This window comes from Heliangelus exortis, chromosome 3, assembly GCF_036169615.1.
Source record: "Heliangelus exortis chromosome 3, bHelExo1.hap1, whole genome shotgun sequence".
In the NCBI taxonomy this organism is placed as follows: Eukaryota; Metazoa; Chordata; class Aves; order Apodiformes; family Trochilidae; genus Heliangelus; species Heliangelus exortis.
The window spans coordinates 63,971,033-63,990,703 of NC_092424.1; the positions used below are offsets into that span (position 1 = coordinate 63,971,033).

General features: G+C 41.5%; 1 protein-coding gene across 2 annotated transcripts; it reads right to left on the minus strand.

Moving 5' to 3' along the window:
- Positions 1-807: 807 nt before the first annotated feature.
- HSF2 (heat shock transcription factor 2) lies at positions 808-16,674 on the minus strand. Of its 2 annotated transcripts, XM_071741043.1 has the most exons (13): positions 16,439-16,674; positions 12,854-12,962; positions 12,538-12,665; positions 11,615-11,736; positions 9,349-9,424; positions 8,088-8,149; positions 7,886-7,970; positions 6,536-6,705; positions 5,014-5,283; positions 4,182-4,287; positions 2,789-2,842; positions 2,058-2,142; positions 808-1,729 (listed from the first exon to the last, which is right to left on the minus strand). In XM_071741043.1, exons 1-13 carry the CDS (start codon positions 16,574-16,576, stop codon positions 1,440-1,442), a joined length of 1,695 nt encoding a protein of 564 aa, XP_071597144.1. In that variant the 5' UTR covers positions 16,577-16,674; the 3' UTR covers positions 808-1,439. The 2 variants fall into 2 exon arrangements, with proteins under 2 accessions (XP_071597144.1, XP_071597145.1); XM_071741044.1 differs by lacking the exon at positions 2,789-2,842.
- Positions 16,675-19,671: the final 2,997 nt, after the last annotated feature.

Genomic DNA, 19,671 nt, shown 5'->3' on the forward strand with positions numbered 1-19,671 from the left:
CAGATGGGGATAACCTGTGGTTTTGTGTTGTGCTCTCACCTGTTCCCCAGATGCTTTATAGTGCTGGCCACCTGAGAAGGGAGAACTCAGTGTTGCCAAGGTACTGCTGGTGAGGCAGGCATTTCCTCACTCCTTAGGAGAGCATGTTACCTTCTGCTAAGTTTTCAGGCAGTTCTCTGTGCCCTGTGCAGCCATCTCTTTGGAAACATAAACATGCTGCACACTTGGAAATGCAGTGCTCTTCATCAGTACTGCTTTGTATTGCACCGGTCTTGTGTTCGGTTAAGACTGATCACCAGTTTTGATACAGATCTTTTCTTGACTGAAACATCTTACACACTGGAGCTTCTCAAAACTCACTGTCTACAGAGGGCAGCAAACTTCTTCCATTTTCAGAGAAGGTTTAACTTACTGTTTGTATTAAATCAGGAGCTCAGGGTGAGATGACTGAGTGGAAAGTGTGGCAGCTGCTGCGGTAACCTCTCTGCCTGCAGCCATGTAATGCAAGTTCACTTGAATAAACACAGATGACTTAAGTGAGTGCAACAAGGGAAACACACCTTGTGAGCAGAGGGAGGGCTCTTCCCCTGGATGGAAAGGTATGGGGCTCTGGCACAGTCTTCAGTAAGAAAAGAGTCTTTTTGTACATTACTTAAGGAAAATTTACCACTCCTTTTGTTTTTTAAATGAGTTACCTTTCAGCAAACATGCACAGAAGCAGCCCTCTCTGCACAACTACTCACGCACAGAAGGCACCGGCTGTTCATTTCAAACCCAAGGGGAGCAAGATACAACACTTAACAAGTGTCACACTTAAGTAACATTTATTTTATCTGAGTAGATGGTCCAAGTCAAAAGTACTCATGCAGTCAGGGGGCCTGGTGGCTGTAAGGAACGCTTCCCCAGTTTGTGCTATGTGTGAGCACTTTCACTGAAGTGAAAGTAAGGCAGAACCAAGATTTAGCAAGGTACAGGCACTTTGTTCCCAGTTCAATCAGGGAAAAAAAAAGCCTACATCAGGTCCTGGTCCCCCCCACCCCAAAAAAGCCTCATGTTTCTTAAACAAAATGTAAAAAATAGAAAAAACCCAAGATACAGAAACTCAGTGCTCCCTAACCATACACTACTAGTTTACGTCATCATATGTAAGACCAGAAATATAAGAAATCATAAAGCTTACTATTAACAAGTGTTCAGTTACCTGGAATATTAAGCAATATGTGTAATACCAAGTATTTGACAGGAGTACAGTAACAGTCTGACCTGGTATTGCCAACCGTGTCAATAAACAATTGCTTGTAGGAAGCAACATACGAAAGGTATTGTAGATTCCACATTACCTGGTTACATAAAACAGTGATTTACAAAAAACTCATATACCAAACAATATTCTAAATAAATAGTTCATCTTCATGACTATATACAGAGTCCCCATTACATCAGTTATCCAAGAAGGGCATGTCTGTGTCCATGGGTGCTGGGGCAAGTTCACATAGATAGAAGAGGGTGGCTTCGCTGGCTTCTGCCTCTGTCAGCGGTTCCAGCCGCACCAGTTTGCTCTGGGTGGGCTCAGGGTCCAGGCTGCTCTCCAGGAGCTCGTCCACTTCCAGGGGTCTCTCAGCAGAGGAAGGAGTTCCAGCTGCAGAGCTCCCACACTCAATGGCAGAGCCTGGGTTCCCATCAAGGAATGCCAGGAGAGGAAATGCAGTGTACTGTATAAGTTGTGTATCTAAAGGAAAAAAATTCCCACAACATTCTCAGTTCACATGCAGCAGCAAAAAAACCAAAATCCAACCCACAGAATTTATTAAAGAATAATTAATAAAAAACAGGATAGCTGCTTGTTTTAAATGAGGGCTTAAAAAAACTGTTAAATTCATGCGTAACATTGTTCATACTCTCCTCCTGGTGCAATGCCAAAAATCTTAAACAGCAAGTGTAGTTATGTTTTGGTTTGGTTATTTGCTTACCAGCCTGACAAAAACCAAAGAACAAACAAGCACAACAGTTTTTAGATCAATACTTGTTGAACTCTTTTACCAAACACTGCAACTAACCTGATTTGGGCCTGGAAACTTGTGTTTCCTGTGAATCTGTTGGATCGGTATTATTCTTGGTAGTTTCTATTCCCTTTGCCTCCACCTGGAAACAAAAGCAAAGTTTTACACACATCCTTCACGCTTTTTCCAACATGGCTATAACACAGCTGACTATTTAAAAACAAAACAAACAAAACACAAAACAAAACCACCAAAAAACCTCCAAACTCAAGCCCCCCTGATTTTTGTGAAGGGATGCAGTGGGATCAGTTACCTATACTAATACTCCTTGGCTGAGAAAATGCAAAATGGAAACACAAGCTTGCTCAAACAACACCCAAAACCAATTCTCACAAATGAACAAGACATACTCAAAGAGCTAGATCTCTGCTCTACTGTTTACTCTTGTGTTTCTTCACCCACCAGACAATACAGATGAGAACATTCCAACAAAGTGTGTGTACCATGTTTGCAAGTACTAAAATCTGAGAGGATACAAGAGAGTTGTACAACGTACAGGTATTGGCCTCAAGGTAGCATGAGTTTTAAAGGAAGTTAATTAGCATTCTTTTCCCTTTTCTGTTTAAAGCCTAACAGGATGAATTCAGCTGCAGCCTTCCTATTCTCAGGGAAGTTTTCAGAGCCAGAGCATGTAAAAAGTGCTATTATAATAGTAAAGAAATTAGTAAGGGATGAACAAAGTTTGCATCTCTCTGTTGAGTACATTCAGCAATCGATTTATGACTTACTTTGGTATTAGTGATATGATCTGTGGGATTCATCTGCACGGAGCTTGTAAAAAGCTGAATAAGACAAAACACATGAAGTTTTAGGTATCTCGATGTTGCTATTAGGAATACAAGAATGTCACGTCTGCATGTGTGAAAATAATCCCTGTACTCGATGTTTTCACCCTCTATCAGGATTAGAGTTTTTTTACAGGTAGTTAGCACTTTTGCAAAGAGAACCTATCTTTGGAGTGTAATGGTTTAGAATTCCATGAGCCTCAGTCACAAAGGAAAAAAAATTACTTTTAACTTAAACTAACATGGTTTGTAACTGTCTTAAAATACCAATTCCTTCTTATGTTCCTGCATGAAGAATTCAGTGTACAGTAAGGAACAACCCTGATCAAGGTTGCAAGTGACACCAAACTGGAAAGAGACATCATTATATGGGAGAGCAGAGCTGCTGTTAAGAGGGATCTCAGCAAGGTGGAAGAGGAGCCAACAGGCACTCACTTCAAGTTCAACAGCCAAATGCATTTAAGACACAATATGTCTTAAATCTAGTTTCAGGCCTCAAGAGTTTTCCAACTAGAGGGCATCCAGAGGGCCACAGGTGTTTGGGGACTTGTGACGTACAAGAGGATGAGGGAACTTGGCTAGTCTGGTGTGGAGAGGAGAGGCAAGGGAGGGTCACTGCACTCCTGCACTGCTTCTAAAGAGGTGCTGAGGAGCAGACAAACTCCACAGAGATGGACAAAGGACCAGAGGCAAGAGTTACAAGCTGCAGCAGGGAAACTGTGACTGACATAAGGAAATCTTCAGGAAGAAGACTCAAGCACTGGAACAGGCACTTGAGAGGCTGTGGGAAGTCCCAACTTTGGAGATTTCAGAATTTGACTCAACAAGGTCCTGACCAACATAATCTATCTTCCAAGATGGCCCTGCTTTGAACAAGGGAGCTGGACTAGATATCCTGCATAGCTATGTCCCTTCCAACCTAAACCATTCTACTTGACACAAATCTGAAGAGAATTTGAGAACATATACATATTCATAAGAAATAACCTAAATGCCAGAAAACTTGTAAAATAAATGGAGCCTTTAAACTACAGTTCATTGAGAAGATTACAGATGATGTGCTGGGCTGTTTCAAAGGAACCCTATTAATCTCATTGGTGCTTGAGTTCACACAGCAAGAAATATGGGCATTATATCATTAAGATAGCCATTCTTCAATCAAAAATATTTGCTTGAACAGTAGTATAAAGCTGAGAAACATATTCACAAACATTGCTTTTCTTTTTTAAAGGCAAAAAGAAATCTGTGTGTTTTATAACTATTCTAAACATTAACAAGCCACATCTATTCTCTGTAGTGTATTATCAAAATACTTAAGATAAACAGTGGAAATTACATCGACGAGGAGATCTGGATCTATGCTGAACTGTCGTCCTGATAACATAGCTTGGAAGTCCTCTAAACTGCAGTCGATGCTGTCAAGGTAATCCAGAAGTTCAACTCTAGAAGACAAACAGTATTTTATTGTTGTAACCCGTAACAAAGGAAGAGAAATCCACAATTAAGTGTACACTACAAGCATCTAAAAATCTTCACTAGAACTAGAATCACAGATTCATAGAATTAGCTAGGTTGGAAGGGACCTCAGAGATCATCAAGTCCAACCCTTGACCCACCGGTGCGGTTGCTAGACCATGGCACTGAGTGCCACATCCAGTCTCTTTTTAAATGTCTCTAGGGATGGAGAATCCACCACCTCACCGGGCAGTCCATTCCATTGCCATGTCATTAATGAGCTAATGAGCTAAGTCATTAGAAACAACCCCAGTAAAGAAAAACTTCTAGCCTCCTTCAAGGAGAACCCAAGCAAAGCAGACAGGTGCTCTGAAATAGGTATCATATTAAGGTGACACGGTATGAACAAAGATGCAACTCTTCAATCCAGGTAGCCCTAATGAGCACCATCTGCCAGAAGAGGTATGCAGAGAAATACTGACAATTTCAACAATATCCACAACATTGTATCATCAGATTACGCACTCCAACTCACTTGTTTCGTGATGAACACTAGAAATACTTAAAAATAGAAGGATCTTTAAAGACTGGCTATAATAAAGGTGATGATAAAGTTCTCAATAGAAACTACTATTTTACTACTATTTTTACTTCAGTCAAACAATCAGTTTTAATACTTGAAAACACCAAGGACCAGGCTACAGGCTACTCACTTTCCAAGAAGATTTATATTCTGTGAAATGACTCCATTCTCATTGAGTATGGAATCCATCATTGAGACTGGATCTTCCGCAGTTAAAGTCGACTGGTTATTCAGCTGTACAGCACTTGACATGAGTGGGCTTGCACTGTCACCGACAGGGCTGACGGGATCATTAGGTGGGACAGCAACTGATTCTCTGCTTTTATCCCCTTGAATTACAGGGCCATATTCATCTTCGTTATCATCTTCCACAATTACAATATCAGGAGAATGACTACAGCTGTAGTATAAGACAAATTCATTTCAATATTGTCTGTACTTATTTAAATTGGTATTACTTCACAGGTTTAGTCACTTCTCATTTTAGTCAAGCTACTATAAGGAAATAAACTTTCCTATTGCTTTTTAAGATAAAATACAATAAGATACTCTACACATTATTTTCCATTGATCTGGTACTGTGCTGCTCAATACAGTTAATATAACAATATTAACAATAACAATAACAAATACTAAAAAGGATAGGAATTTTGTTATTTTTTGCTTTGGATCAACTATAACATTCTACATAAATGTAAAATATACATGAAGTAGACCAAAGCATCAAACTAGACAGACAACGGATATTTTGCATATTTCCTGTTGAAAAGAATCAACTCTGGAGCATTATGATCTCAGTTGACAGTGTTATAGTTCATTAACTTCCTTGCATATACCAGGAAGGCAACCTAAAACCCAAGGAAGTCTCTCAAATGATTTGTTTTCCTACATATTCTGATTTTCTTTAATCTTAAGCAGCTACTAGTTCTGCTGTTTCCCTTATCAAAACCTTACCTTCATGAACTTTTCTGCCAGAGAACACATTCCCAGGCATCAGCTGAGTACAAACAATGGTACTAGTTCAAGAATAAGCTACAACTATCTACATTTTATTTGTTAAGGCATAACACAGGCCCTATCAATACAACTGCAACACAGGAAGACAGCTACATTACAATTTCTCCACCAAGTGTCAACTGCTCAGAGCTGAGCCATTAACTACTTCTACAGTACAGACACAAAGGAATGTAGTCACAACATGCTTAGAACTGAAAAAACCTCCAAAATGAACTGGCTTAGTAAAGTTCAAAGACCATGCCAACACCTGACAAATAGTACATGCAAATTGTTCTCCTGTAAAAACATGGGAAGTCATTCATGTCTGTATTCATATCCAAAACTAAGAAGACATCACTGACTCTTTGTATAAACAATATATTTAACGTAAGTGCAACAAAACAGATTGCTTCTTGTTAGTTTCTATCATCAGCATATTAAAAATCCAACAGCCAATTCAATATTTAAAACAAATCCAGAGGTCAATAAATCAGAATTTAAGAGTGAATTCACAGATGAAGCTCCCCTGTGTACAGGAGTACTGAATAATTCTGACCACTCCATTGAAAAAAAAATAAATCTAAGTAATCTGAATTATTGCATATTACAAAACACTGAAAGTCAATTATCAGTATAGACTTATAGGGAGTTCTTACTTGGAAGAATCCGAAGTAGTATCTTCATTTGTTTCTGGTGTAATGGGAAGATTTTCCTCATCACCCATGGGATTTTCTTCATCACCCACATCCTCAGTGACATCATAAATAATGATGTCATCTGAGATCTGTTCCCTTTGTTTTAAGCCCTCATTTCTCTTGACAGGTACCTATAGACAGAGTCAGGGGACAGAAGGGCAATGAGCTTCAGCATTCTGATAGTTATTGTATCTTAGAATGCTTCAGTTCTGAAGAGATGTAAGAACTTTCCTACACCTTGGAGATACAAACTGATTGTATAGATCTATATTTAATAGAAAAAAACAAATAAATGAACAAGCTGGAGAATAGCAGCTACAGAAAAAAAAGTTTGGCAAATACTACAGGCTTTGAAATAAAAATACACCAGGTCAGCAAAAGCTCCAAAAAAGCTGTAACAGGACTACACAAGATATTGAAACAGTGACTGCTGTTTAAAAAGTACATTGTTATAAAACTTATTAATTCTAGTACCATGCTACAGCACTCATTCTAATGATTTCCCCACCAATCACTATCTGGAAGTAACTTTCAGTGGCATGACACTTTCAAATGGCACTGGAAAAGATTTTGTTAGGCTGGATGCTGCCTCTCAGAACAACACAGAATCACATAATGTTCGGGTGTGGAAGGGACCTCTGGAGATCACCCAGTCCAACCCCCCTTGTCAGGGCAGGTTCACCTAGAGCATTGCAGAGGATGGTGTCCAGGCAGGTTTTGATGTCTCCAGAGATGGAAACTCCATCACCTCTCTGAGTAGCCTGTCCAGTGCTACCCTTGAAGTAAAGAGGTTCCTCCTCATGTTTAGATGGAACTTGGTATGTTCCAAGTTTGTGCCAGTTACCTCTTGTTCTGTCACTGGGCACCACCAAATAAAGACTGGCCCCATCCTCCTGACATCCACCTTTAAGTACTTATAAGCATTAAAAAGATCACTCCTCAGCCTTTCCTTGTGAAAGAGATGTCCTAGTTCCCCGTTTGGGGACAGGAGTGCCTGTGTCCCAGAGATAACAAGACAACATACTCAGGCTGTTTCAAAGAATGCTTTTGTTGAAAGCAAACTGCTTTCATTAGGATCACATGAAGCTGTATTCAGTACACAAGTACCTGGCTTATACATGCTCATATGATGAATGGCAATTTTTTTTAACAGTTGTCTTCTGAAGAAAACACAATCTGACATATAAATTCTAAAAGCTGATAGCTCGCAATATACAGTTATGCATTATTCCCCTTAAGACAAGCTCCTTTATCTGTTCTCCCTACTCCTTCCTTCATTATAACAAAGAGTACATATAGAAGAAAACTTACATGGTGGTTACTGTCAGCTGGTTCTTTCGCAATTTGCTGAAATACATTTGACTTTGTAGGCCCATTAGTGTTCAAAAGTAGAGGTCTAAATCAGAAAGAGTAAAGAAAGAAATCCATCTCAAAAAATAATTCTTTGGTTTTAACATGTTAACAAAACGTGACAGTTAGTGACTGGATAGCAAGTTTCAAAGAACTTATTTACCTTTTGCGTTTTAGGCTCACGAGTTGGTTATTCTGCACCAAGGTAACAATAAATTGCACAATCTAAAACCAAAAGAATACTAGTGTTAGTTGTAATGGCTTCTTCTCTCAAGAGTACCAAGACACCTTATGGCAGAAGACTTAATAAAATCAACGTGTAAACAGCAGAAGCCTTATTTTTTTTGTAGTAACTCATACAGAAATCACAATGGGATAGAAAAGCTGCTGGTAATATCCAGAGGGAATAGGTATTTGGTTGTCTTGAGAAAGGCTTTTCACATAGCAGGCAATAAGTAGACATTTACACTACATCATACAGTATAGAGAAAACCATCCAGCAACTCAAACATTAGAATCATTCTAATAAGCCATGACAGAAGCCACATGGGAATGTTAACTGTACACACAACCTGTATCTGTAAATGTTGGGTCTGCTAAAGGCATTTTTGGCAGATTGAGGAAAATATGACAAGTAAACTTAATGGTGCTATCAGATGCCTATCAGACTTCTTTCCATTATGTTTTAAATTTAAGGATTACATGTATTCAACTAGCTTGAACAAACTGTTAAAAGAAAAATCAATAAAAAGTCTTTCCTACAAGGCTGCTTTCAGTGTTACTGTTCACATGGTCCAACCACTCAGGCCTGTCAAGGTCCCTTTGGATGGCCTCCCTCCCCTCCAGTGTCCTGACAGCACCACACAGCCTGGTGTCATCAGCAAACTTGCTCAGGGTGCACTTGATGCCACCATCAGTGTTCCCAATAAAGATGTTAAACAGCACTGGTCCCAGTACCAACTCTTGAGGAACACCAATTATCCCTTGGGTATGAAGCCACCGACCACAACTCTTACCACCGGGTTCCACTCAATAATCTATCCTTCTGATAACTTCAGAAATACAATCAGTAATTTTCTATTACAGAACTCTGAAATTCTTTTAGTATGAAGAAGTTTTTTCCTGACATCATCCAACACAGAATATTAGTCATCTGGTTCCTGAAGTAACAGAATATGGATTGACCATCTTAAGGGTACCAGAACGAACAATGTATGATGTCTTTAACCTCTTCCTTTGAAACTATTTGCAAGAGATTGACCTTATCTTCTGCTTATGCAGTGAAATACACTGAAGGTTTGTGAAAATTAGCACAATATATCACCCTATTGTTTTTTGAGGACAAAGCAAGGTGACATGTGGCACAGTATTCCTCATTCAGAAACAACTGCTCATTTATAGGAAACACTTGAATGAAGCCTTACCTTCCGAATAACTTGCTGTTGTTGCAAGTGTTTTGTTCTCAGTTCTGTCACTTCCCTCCAAAGGGATTCATTTTCCCTGTTTAAAAAGGATGATGTAAAAGTCAAACTAAAACTAAGTTTTAAAATATTTACATTAATAATTTTGGTTGAAGATTAGCTGATTTAAGTTCTCAGAAATGTGTTTTTAGATTATGGGAGCAGAAAAGTGCCACAGTCAGCAGCCTTGGCAAAAATAATTACAAAATGGAGACCCAAACACAAGAAGCAGCCTGCAAAGAAATTCCAGTCCCCTTAAAAATTAATATCCCAAATTTGGCAATACTAATTACACACACATTCAGTATTTAAAAATTAACTATTTTCTTTCATTTCCCATAACAAAGTTACTTTGTAATCAAATTCTGAGGAAATAAAAAAAAATTCTGGCATATAACCTGTTTCTGGCAGCAGCAAAGCACCAAACAGAATAAGAATGCAGCTTCCTTTCACTACTAAAAACCAGTTCCTCATCTCCATCAAGCCTGTTTGTCCTCCCTCATGCACCTCATTCGGTATCAACCACTTCTCAAGCAACAGTAAATCCACCTTGAAAGCATCTTTACAGAACAAGCTCTTAAGTGATAGATGCAGCTGTATGTCATCCTAACAGCTGCCTCCATTAGCTCCAGTAAAAGAGCATGTTGGGTGCTAACAAATAACAGCAGCACAGCAGAGATGGCAGTTTTCATGAAACACTGCCATTGTACAAACCTTGGTTGCTCTAGTACTCACAGGGGTCCAGTTACTAAAACAGTATAAACACTACTGCAGTGGCCTTGCTATTGTATCCATGAACTTGTTCTAACAGTGTAGTGCCTTAAAAAGTAGATAATGAATACCAAAAACTCCATCCTCTCTTTAGCAGTTTCTTTCAACACAGAGGTATAGCAAAAAAGGAAGAAAATCTCCAGTGGTTTTTTTTTGTTTCATGAAATCTTAAGCTAAGTTTTCAGCTGTTTATATGCAGTCTGATGAAGCTTATTAGTCATTCCTCAAGCAGCTCTTATGTCCAACATACATTCTAAGATACAGTTCTATCACAGCTTTAACAGCTGAATGTGTTTTGTAGGACTAGGTCTTCTGATATAGCTTGTTTCTACCTCAATAATTTTAAACTAATGGGGTAACAATACGGATGTCATAGAACAAGTGTTCTATCTTCTTATCTCTACGAACTGTCAGGTTGTTAGCAACCAGACATGTTTCAAAGTCAGCCCTACTCGAGGCAGGGGTTTGGACCTGAAAGCCTTCTGGGGTTCCTTCTTACCCAAGTTCACCTACAACTTGAAATGGATGAATATGAACGTTCTGTCTCTAGACTGGCCAGGTTTTAACAAAGACTCTTCCTAAACAAACAAGGTTTGCCTCAAAATATGCTATCATTATATTATTCTACCAGTAATGGGAAGTGAAAATAAGAAACAACTGCATTTACTTCTTAAAACTTTAACTAATCACTGACCTCTTCCACAGAGGTACACAATCATTTGTTTTCAACATAAGTTTAGGAGTCCTGAGATAAGAGTTTCTCTTGAGGTGCTGTGACTTGCAGTGCGTGAATTTATACTCACATTTCCTACTAGGTAATTTATGACATACATGTCTCACTGTTGAAAATAAATTGTAATTACTAAATAGATTACAACATAATTCTAAAAATACTCTATTTGCATTTGGATTGTAGGTTCTGTACCTGTTGCTGAGGTAACTAGTTAATTTCCAAATTAGATTTCTAAACAGGTTTTCATACGCATTATCTCTTTTGCAATTTTTAGCAATGAGGCAATGAAAGCAACAACAGGAAAACAGAAAGTGAGCAAAGAAATTAACTGTAGTAGAAAAGTTTTAGAAGCAATTAGCACAAACCAAATTCTGCCTGAAACTAAATACAGAAACAAATTCAAGCTTTAAGACATGAACCAGCATACATTAAAGTAAGAGCTGAATTAAATATTCAGCCTCAGTAGCATTATGGAGCAATTATTAGAAGTACTGTTTAACTGCCCACTACTAAACAGTTCTTCAAACACCAACACGGCCTGCTAATTTTAGCCACATTGGAGTATAAAATTTTAAATGCAATTTTAAAATTGAAATTTACTTTCCTAAAGGCATATTTCAAGTTAGGGAGTAAGACATCAAGAAACACCTAAAATTAGGTCTTCGTCTGATAATTGTTATCAGAATTACTCTATTTTAAGGATCAGTTGCTGATAGGGCAACTTACCTTTTCAAAGCAGACAATCGAGATTCAATAGTCTCTTGTTTTATTTGCACCTTTTGTGCACTACTTATTATTTTGGAGATATCTTCCTGACGTATCTTGTTTTCTTCAGGTCGTGAAGAAACCTTTGAAAGATTAGAATCAACAACACTTTCCTTCAGTTACTGTAAACTATTATTTTCTTTCAGTGATCAAATAAATTTTCTTCTAGTATTGATAAACTAAGTTACACATTTAAGTTAATAATAAACCAAGCATCAAAGAGGTTAAGTACAGAAACACACAAAAATTTCCTCTTACAGCTGTTATCACATTGGCTTTACTTGCTACCATTACTTGTGTTCATTCAGATTCTTCAGGCATTCTCCTAAGTGCTCTACTTATCACAACTACTTCACAATAACCCAATGTTAATAAATATATCCCACTCACTACAGTCTAACTTGCCCTGCTTCTGGTTGATATTTACATTCCCCTGACTCACAGTCAGTAACAGCTGAGCATAATCCAGAGTCACATTTAGCTGCATAACAAACATGTTTATAGGTTTGCTCTCTGTTCTATTTGGTGGAAGTTTAATGCCAATTACAAGCTTATTCTGAAACAACCAGCCTGTTATAGTACTGATAGTAAAGTCAAAGCATGCTCTATACTTCTAATACCCATTTACAAAATGTTATACTTGCAAAACTTAAGCATTTTTGCTACCTGTGAAACTTGCTATAATGCCAGTGAAGCAGATTAGATAAGGACCCCAGTCAAATTCCTCAAAGTATCTTTATAACAAGGTAAGTTCAAGAGCAGTGCAGTTTGTTTTGCCAAGCTCCAAGCTTATTTGTACTCACAATCCTGAAATTAGCCTAACGTGAATTTTTCCCTTCATTCACTTAGAAGTACAGTTTTCCACATACTGAGTTTTTACTAACCTTCCTTTTAATGTGTTCCAACAAGTCCTCCCGGCCCTGCTTAAAATACGGGTGCTGAAACTCTACTGGACCATCTCGCTCCAGTTTGACAATCCCAGATTCAACATGGACAACTTTACGGAAGCCATCTTTAATAAAAAGAAACAGAAACAAACAAACAAACCTCTCAAAATCCAACTAAAAAATTCAAACTATGCTGTTCCAACTATCCTGTTACCAGTTTTAGGGTTGAGCCAGTATCCTAGTAGCAGAGGACAAAGGATCAGTGCTCAAAGGATTTAGAACTGTGCTAGAAAGCAAAACCCCAAGTACTTACACATATTTAACTGTCTGACAAAGCTTGCCATGTTGTTATGCTTGAAGTACTTAGGAAGAATCTCTTTTGCAAATCTTTGTTCATCCAACACCAAGAAACTCTGGCCATTCTAAAACAAAAGAAACACATTAAGCTACTTTAGGACCATTGCAGAGAACACGATGGGCTTTTAGAATTAATCACCAGACAGGAATGCTTCCTTTGTGAATGCAGCAAGTAACTGATCGGCTTGTCTGCTGTTTTCCACAATAAAGTGGACAAACCCTGGCGTTTCAAAGCAACAGCATATTATCAATTTACAGCACTATTCCTATCTAAACGGTAGCACCTGGAGTGTTACCCACTTCTCATTTTAAGAAATTAATTGTTTACTTACAATTACCACAGTTTCACTAAAGGGCAATACTATCTACTTATGTAGCCTGAAAGTCTTTGGAAGGAATCTGACAAAACAGACAGCAAGGTAAAAAACCAACAAGCTGTAAGTCCCTTCTGCTTTCCAAAATAAAAGCATTATTAGTTTGGTTAAGAGTTGCAGAGCAGATGGAACGGAGGGTGTCCACTGGGATTTTTTATGTAAAAAACCTCAGTTTTCTTTTAATTGGAGTTAAAAAGAAATGTAACCATCCAAGGCAATACCACCCTCCTCCAGCGTGGACTTGATTCATATTTCATCCACAGGTTTTGACTAAAATAGAAGGGTCAGCTCTTTGCTGTTCAGCGACTATGTTCCAATAACTGAATGACAAGTAATTGGCAGAATTCAAATTCAAAATAGTTTACATTTCCTATGTACATCCACAATACCCTCTCCCTGTATTTAACGAGAAGCCTACCATCTCAGACCAATGTCAACACTGATACTGCATATTCCTAGAAGCCCTTTAGGTGATGGAATCAGATTTGCTTCTTATATTGAAATGCCAGCAGCTCTATGATTCCAGGATGTGTGTTTAACAGCTTGCTTCTGACAAACCAGCATGGATTGCCAGAAACAGGATTTATAAATGGCTCACCACCAATGGATGAGTTTGGAGCTTAAGCCTGAAAGGACGGTGGGAAGATGAGAACTGCCCAGTAATACCTCCTGCTGAGAATCAATCAGGGGAAGGGAAAGGGGAAGCAAAAGAAGGACATAAGCATATCAATTTAGGCAGCGTGTTAATTAGAGTCGCAAATTGAAGGTATTCCAGCAAAAGGCACTAGGATGAGCTGTGCCACCATCGGAGAGCTTTCATGCAGCACCTCACAACATTTTCACTGACATTGTTCAGGCCTAGCACAGAAAAATCTTGTTAATACTTCTACTAGTTCTTGCTGCCCAGACAGCCTTTTCTAGCAAAGCTGTGCAGTTCTTTAGGTCTGATATGAACTTGCTTAAGAAGCATTTTATTAAGTCCTAGTGCTACTGAGTGCTGCATACAGCAATCCTCCAAGCACTTCATTTGGTATTCTTAGTACACGTTTCCAAACACACACCCACGGCAACACTGAGATACATATGCGGGGCAACAAAGCTCATCTGTTTGCTTTCAGATGGTGTTTATCCTTACAGGGTAAGAATTTGGTTGTATAGGAGGAAAGTGACAACTCTCTGTTACATTTGGTACATTCTCTGTACCCCACTATATTCGTTGATGAGTATTTTTAAAAGTCATAACTTGTGTAGCAAGTAATTCCAATACCACCCTCACACAATTACTGCTGAATGCCACTCCCACCAACTTCGACTTCCACAAAGTCTTGCCGAATCTCAACCATTTAGTCTTAATTTTTAATTAAGAAAACAGTACAACTAGCAATAGACCTGGCACTCTTACTTGTGGTAAACCTAAGTAGTGAATTTGGAAAGTCTCCATTAAAAGCATAACAGGGCAAAAATATCACTTTTTAAGCTAGACAATCTTCCTACAGTCTTTAGCATTTGTCTTCAAGAAGAACTTAGAACAAACGCTGCCATAATCTACTGGAAGTCCATCTACTTCCTTATTCAGGAACTTTTGGCTGCAGTTACTGGTAACTCGTAATCAGTATTTAAGAAGACATTTTATCACCACTTGAGCATTTAAAGTAAACTCGCCTGAGAGCTGCCATCTCAATACCACCTGAAGATGTTTCCAGTTTGAGAACGGAATTTTTTAAAGATGTAATTCTTATAAAAATATATAAAAATCTAGAGAAAACCGAAGCTGTTATTTTTAGTATCTAATTAGCATATCTGATGCCTGTTGTTAGAAGATGGTTACTTCCTGCTTCCAATGTTTTAGATACTTATTAACTTTGTGCTCCTATAATGCTTTTTATTTAGTACAACAGCATCTGAATATGAAGGATATGAAGGACTCAAATCGAAAGGCCATCCAACTCAGGCTTTTTTTTTTTTTTTTAAACCGCAGGCAATAAAGCAGATGGGTATCAGCACCATTAACCTGCAGTTCCCAGGACAAGGACATTGTTTACTTCAACAAACAGGGGCAGACCAACACTTCTGTCGCCGTCGGTTCTCCCCCATCGCTACCGACGGGGACGCATCCCGACTGCCTCCAGAGCCGTCTCCGAAGCAGAAGCCCGGGGGGCAGTGGGGAGGGATCCGTCCCCTCCCCGCCGCCGCTCTCCAGCAGGTGGACGCGACACTCGCGAAGGCGCCACCCCAGCTCAACAGTTGTCGCCCCCACGTGGCCGCTCGCCCCCACGCGGCTGCCCGCCCGCTAATGATCTCGGGCCGCCCCCGCCGGCCCGGTTCCCCCCGCCCCCGGTGTCACACGGGGAAACGGCGGCCCTGTCTCGTCTGCCTCGTGCACCGGAGGCGCCAACACCCCCACCTCCCCATCTCCCTCCACTCCGGAGACCTCGGCTCACCGCCTATAAGCCCCGTTAATCACCGACTCGTCAGCCCGCCGGTGTTAGCATCTCACCGATGCTCTCTGCGTTCCCCCTCCGGCGCCTTAAACGCACACCGCGACACTCGCCCGCTCTCGGATCCCCGCCCTCCTAAGCTCAGGGGTGCCCGCCCACCGCATCCCGGGAAGCCCCTAACCCGCTCAGTCGGGGCCGGAAAACAGCTCCCCGCCTCCCCCCAAACACTGGCATAGAAGGCGCCCCTCTCGCCAGGGACCGGTCCTCGCACCCCCTCCCCCCCCCCCCCCCACTACCCGCAGACGTAGTCGAGGCAACGGCTGAGGGCCAGCAAGGCCAATCGGCCTCCCCCTATAGTCCCACCCGAGCTACGACGGCCCCAAGCAGCCGCACGGCCTCTGGGCTGAGGGGCAGATTGGAAGAAGGCGCTCCCCCGGGGCCGGCTGGAGGGAGCCGGACCAAAGCAAGAGGGCGGGCCCGGTTCTTCCGCCCTCTCTACGTACTGCGAGGCCCCCCGCGCCTTGCCTGCCCCCCCCGATGCCGCGGACGGCCGGTCCACCACCCGACCGCCCAGTCCTCCCCTCCCAACACCCGGCTACTGACCCCCGATGGCGCCGGAGGAAGAGGGGGAAGGGAGCTGGGGGGGGGGGGGGGGGGGGGGGTAAAGGGAGGGGAGAGCAGCTCCCGAGCACGCGGGCGGCCAACGGCCGCGGCCGGCGCTCGCCGCACCTGGCTCCAAGTTATGAGCTGGCTGTTGGGGTCCTCGCCCACCAGCGCCCAGAGTTTGCTGAGGAAAGCCGGGACCCCCGCGCCGGCAGAAGACTGGGGCTGGGGGGGCTGCGACGACTGCTGCTGCTGCTGCTTCATTGTGGCTCGGTAGCCTCCGCCGTCTGGCCGGGGGGAGGGGCGCAAGGGGGAGGAGAAGCAGCCGGGCCTTTCCCCGCCCCGACCCGTGGGCGCTTGCGCACCGGGCGGTCCCCGCATGCGCACCCGCCAGCGGCGCGCGCGTGCCGGCCCGCCGCCAGCCCCGCCCCTTATCCCCCCCGCGCTTTACATAACGGCCCCACGTGCACCGCCCTCACGTGTCACAACAGCGCGGGCCCGGCCGGGAGGGGCGGTGCCTGACGGGGGGCGACAGCCCCGCCCATGCAAATAAGGAGGGGACGAGGACCAATGGGAGAGAGCCTCTGCCCTAGGGGCGGGGCCAACAGGGGCGTGGTCAGTAAGGGGGGCGGGGCCCTCACCCAGCCCAAGTGCCGGGGTTCAGGGGAGGGATGGAGGGATGGAGGGATGGAGGGATGGAGGGATGGAGGGATGGAGGGATGGAGGGATGGAGGGATGGAGGGATGGAGGGATGGAGGGATGGAGGGATGGAGGGATGGAGGGATGGAGGGATGGAGGGATGGAGGGATGGAGGGATGGAGGGATGGAGGGATGGAGGGATGGAGGGATGGAGGGGACCTGTCAGGATTTGGGCTCCTGGGAAAGGGTTTCCTCTTGCCTTCACGGAGGACACGCAGTACTCAGGACCGTGCAGGGAACTGGAGGTACTGGGTGCCTGAGGGTCAAGCCCATTGGTCAGGGAATGCAAAAGTCTGCAGCAGTTCTGACGGCATCTTCTAAGATGTCCGTCCGTCTCCCCCAGCCCTGCACCACATCGAGGACAGGACTGTAACATTCAATACGCTCTGCCTTAATATCAGCTGTGTAAAATAAGCAAAACTAGCATTGCTTCCTTTGAATCACAAAATCATTTTGCTTGGAAAAGAGCTTTAATATCAAGTTCAACTGCTAACCAGGCACTGCCAAGTCCATCACTAAACCATGTCCCTAAGCTCCAGACTTACGTATCTTTTAAATATACCTGGAGGGATGGTGGCTACACCACTTCCCTGGGCAGCCTGTTGGGATGATGTGGTCTCTTCCTTTCAGAAAGTACCAAACATATAATGGAGATGATGTCTACATATGAAGCACCACCATTCCCTCCCTTCAACCTACTGCTTGACTTCCATTTTGGCAAGTTGGCAATGTAGGCATAGTTGGAGGCACATGCCCTCCTGTGTCACCCTCAAGCTTCTCATGCTTGTAACAAAAATAATAATAAAAATGTGATTACTAGGTTTTCAGGTTACTCAGTTTGATGAGAGGCATCCCTGCCCATGACAGGGAGGTTGAAGCAGATGATCTCTAAGGGCCCTTCCAACCTAAGCAGTTCTATGACTCTATGACAGTTTCAACAGAAATGAGTAAAAAGTTGTCCAGGTTTTTCAAAGCTAGTTAAAGCAGCCACTTCTGGTGCCAGTTCTCTCCCAGAAGTCCACTCTCACCTGGGAGGGCAGCAGGGCCTGCAAGGTCTCAGCAGCGACTTAGAGGTGGAGAGAAGGTGCTTTTTTAAAGACCACCTAATCCCATGTTTTCAGAAAGGTCTAGTAGGAAGGCTAAGAAATGGCTACTCACCTGAAAAGCATGGTAAATCATTATATACATGATCTAAGAACATATAGTGATATAAGCATAAGCACAACAGAGACATCCAACCTCTCTCTAGAAAAACAGCCAGGCACTCCCTAAGGAAACCTCATTCCAATGCAAGTTGTGTTTAGACTTCAGGCCTATCTGCTACACAGACCTTGAAAAGAAACTGATTTAAATCAAAAGCTAACTATTTTCTCTAGGAAAATAGCCTAATCAGTGATAACAAGCAATAAAATAAATTTCCTTCCATACTCCTCTAAGTATTTTACTAAACTTAATCACAAACTTAATTATAAACAATTTTAGAGAAATTATTCTATGGAACTGGTATTTTCACAGTAATTCTGAACCCATTGCCACTGTTACTGATGTTTTATTTTGTTGAGAGTTTGCAAAACAGTGTCTCCAAGAATCAAGGTCAGCTTGATCTCCCTCAGTTTACAGTGAAAATAAAGCACAATGGCTTGGGGAAAAATATGAGAACCTTTAGCCTGGTAGCCTGCAGGAAAATGAATTTAAATATTTCTATTCCAAGCTGTGTATCACACATACCTTTCCTCATAGCATTAACAAACTACAACAGCCTGTAACACTCATGAACTAATATTCACTAAATCATTCCTGAGAGTTTTAAGAGTTACCACGTTCATGGTTTAGCTTGTCAGTGTCAGTTTTTTGAATTATAGAATTTAAAAGAATGCCTTTTAAATTTAAGCACAAATTTACAGTAATTGGCCAAGTAATTTTTCACCCTGATGTGCATGTGGCAAGCTCTTAACAGATTCCATTTTTCTACCTACAAATTATAGGCAAGCAAAGAGAATACGGTTGTGATTTAATCTTGTCACAATATTGCTCTTAAATTTATATTTTATTTTTACAGCATTCATTTGAGAATAGAAGTTGATTTGCAGAACTGATGGACAGTATTTCAAATTGTGTTTGTAATAATTTGTGCTTAAATAATTTCAAAAGGTAAAATGCTACATTGGTATCTTTTGCTCAGACTTAATCCACTTAATTTTTCCGCATTTTATTAGTAGAGTGAACGTAATCTTGATGAAAAAAACCACTGTATAACTTGATTTCCAGCATCTTACAGCTGAGAGAATTTTTTTAACTTTTCCTGCTAAGCCTCAGTAAGAAAAAAATTCTTCTGAGGCCTTAAGGCTTAAAAATTGGGAGTTGTTAATTTAATACTTAGCATAAAATGTTAGCAATGTACAACTCAAGTAACCCTTCAATTAATTTCTTATTATCTTACAAGGTCAGAGCACAAAGTAATTACCTGTGTTCATAAAGCTTCTTGTTACGTTACTTTACAAGTCAGCAATTGTAGAACTCTCCAGTCTTTAACCCAGGGCTATTTGACTTCCCAGTATCTTCATGAGCAGTGCCATCAATCATCTTTTTTCCAATCTACAGTAAAATTTTCCTCCATTAGTCTTGCAGAAAACTGGTAATTATTAGTTCCAAGATGGGTC

Coding starts and splice junctions, on each gene's coding strand:
- HSF2 (XM_071741043.1), bottom strand. CDS start 16,576: ATGAAGCAGCAGCAGCAGCAGTCGTCGCAGCCCCCCCAGCCCCAGTCT. Junction 12,963..16,438: donor AGCTCATAACTTGGAGCCAG/GTGCGGCGAGCG, acceptor CTTTTGTTTTAG/AATGGCCAGAGTTTCTTGGT. Junction 9,425..11,614: donor CGATTGTCTGCTTTGAAAAG/GTAAGTTGCCCT, acceptor CTTTTTAAACAG/GGAAAATGAATCCCTTTGGA.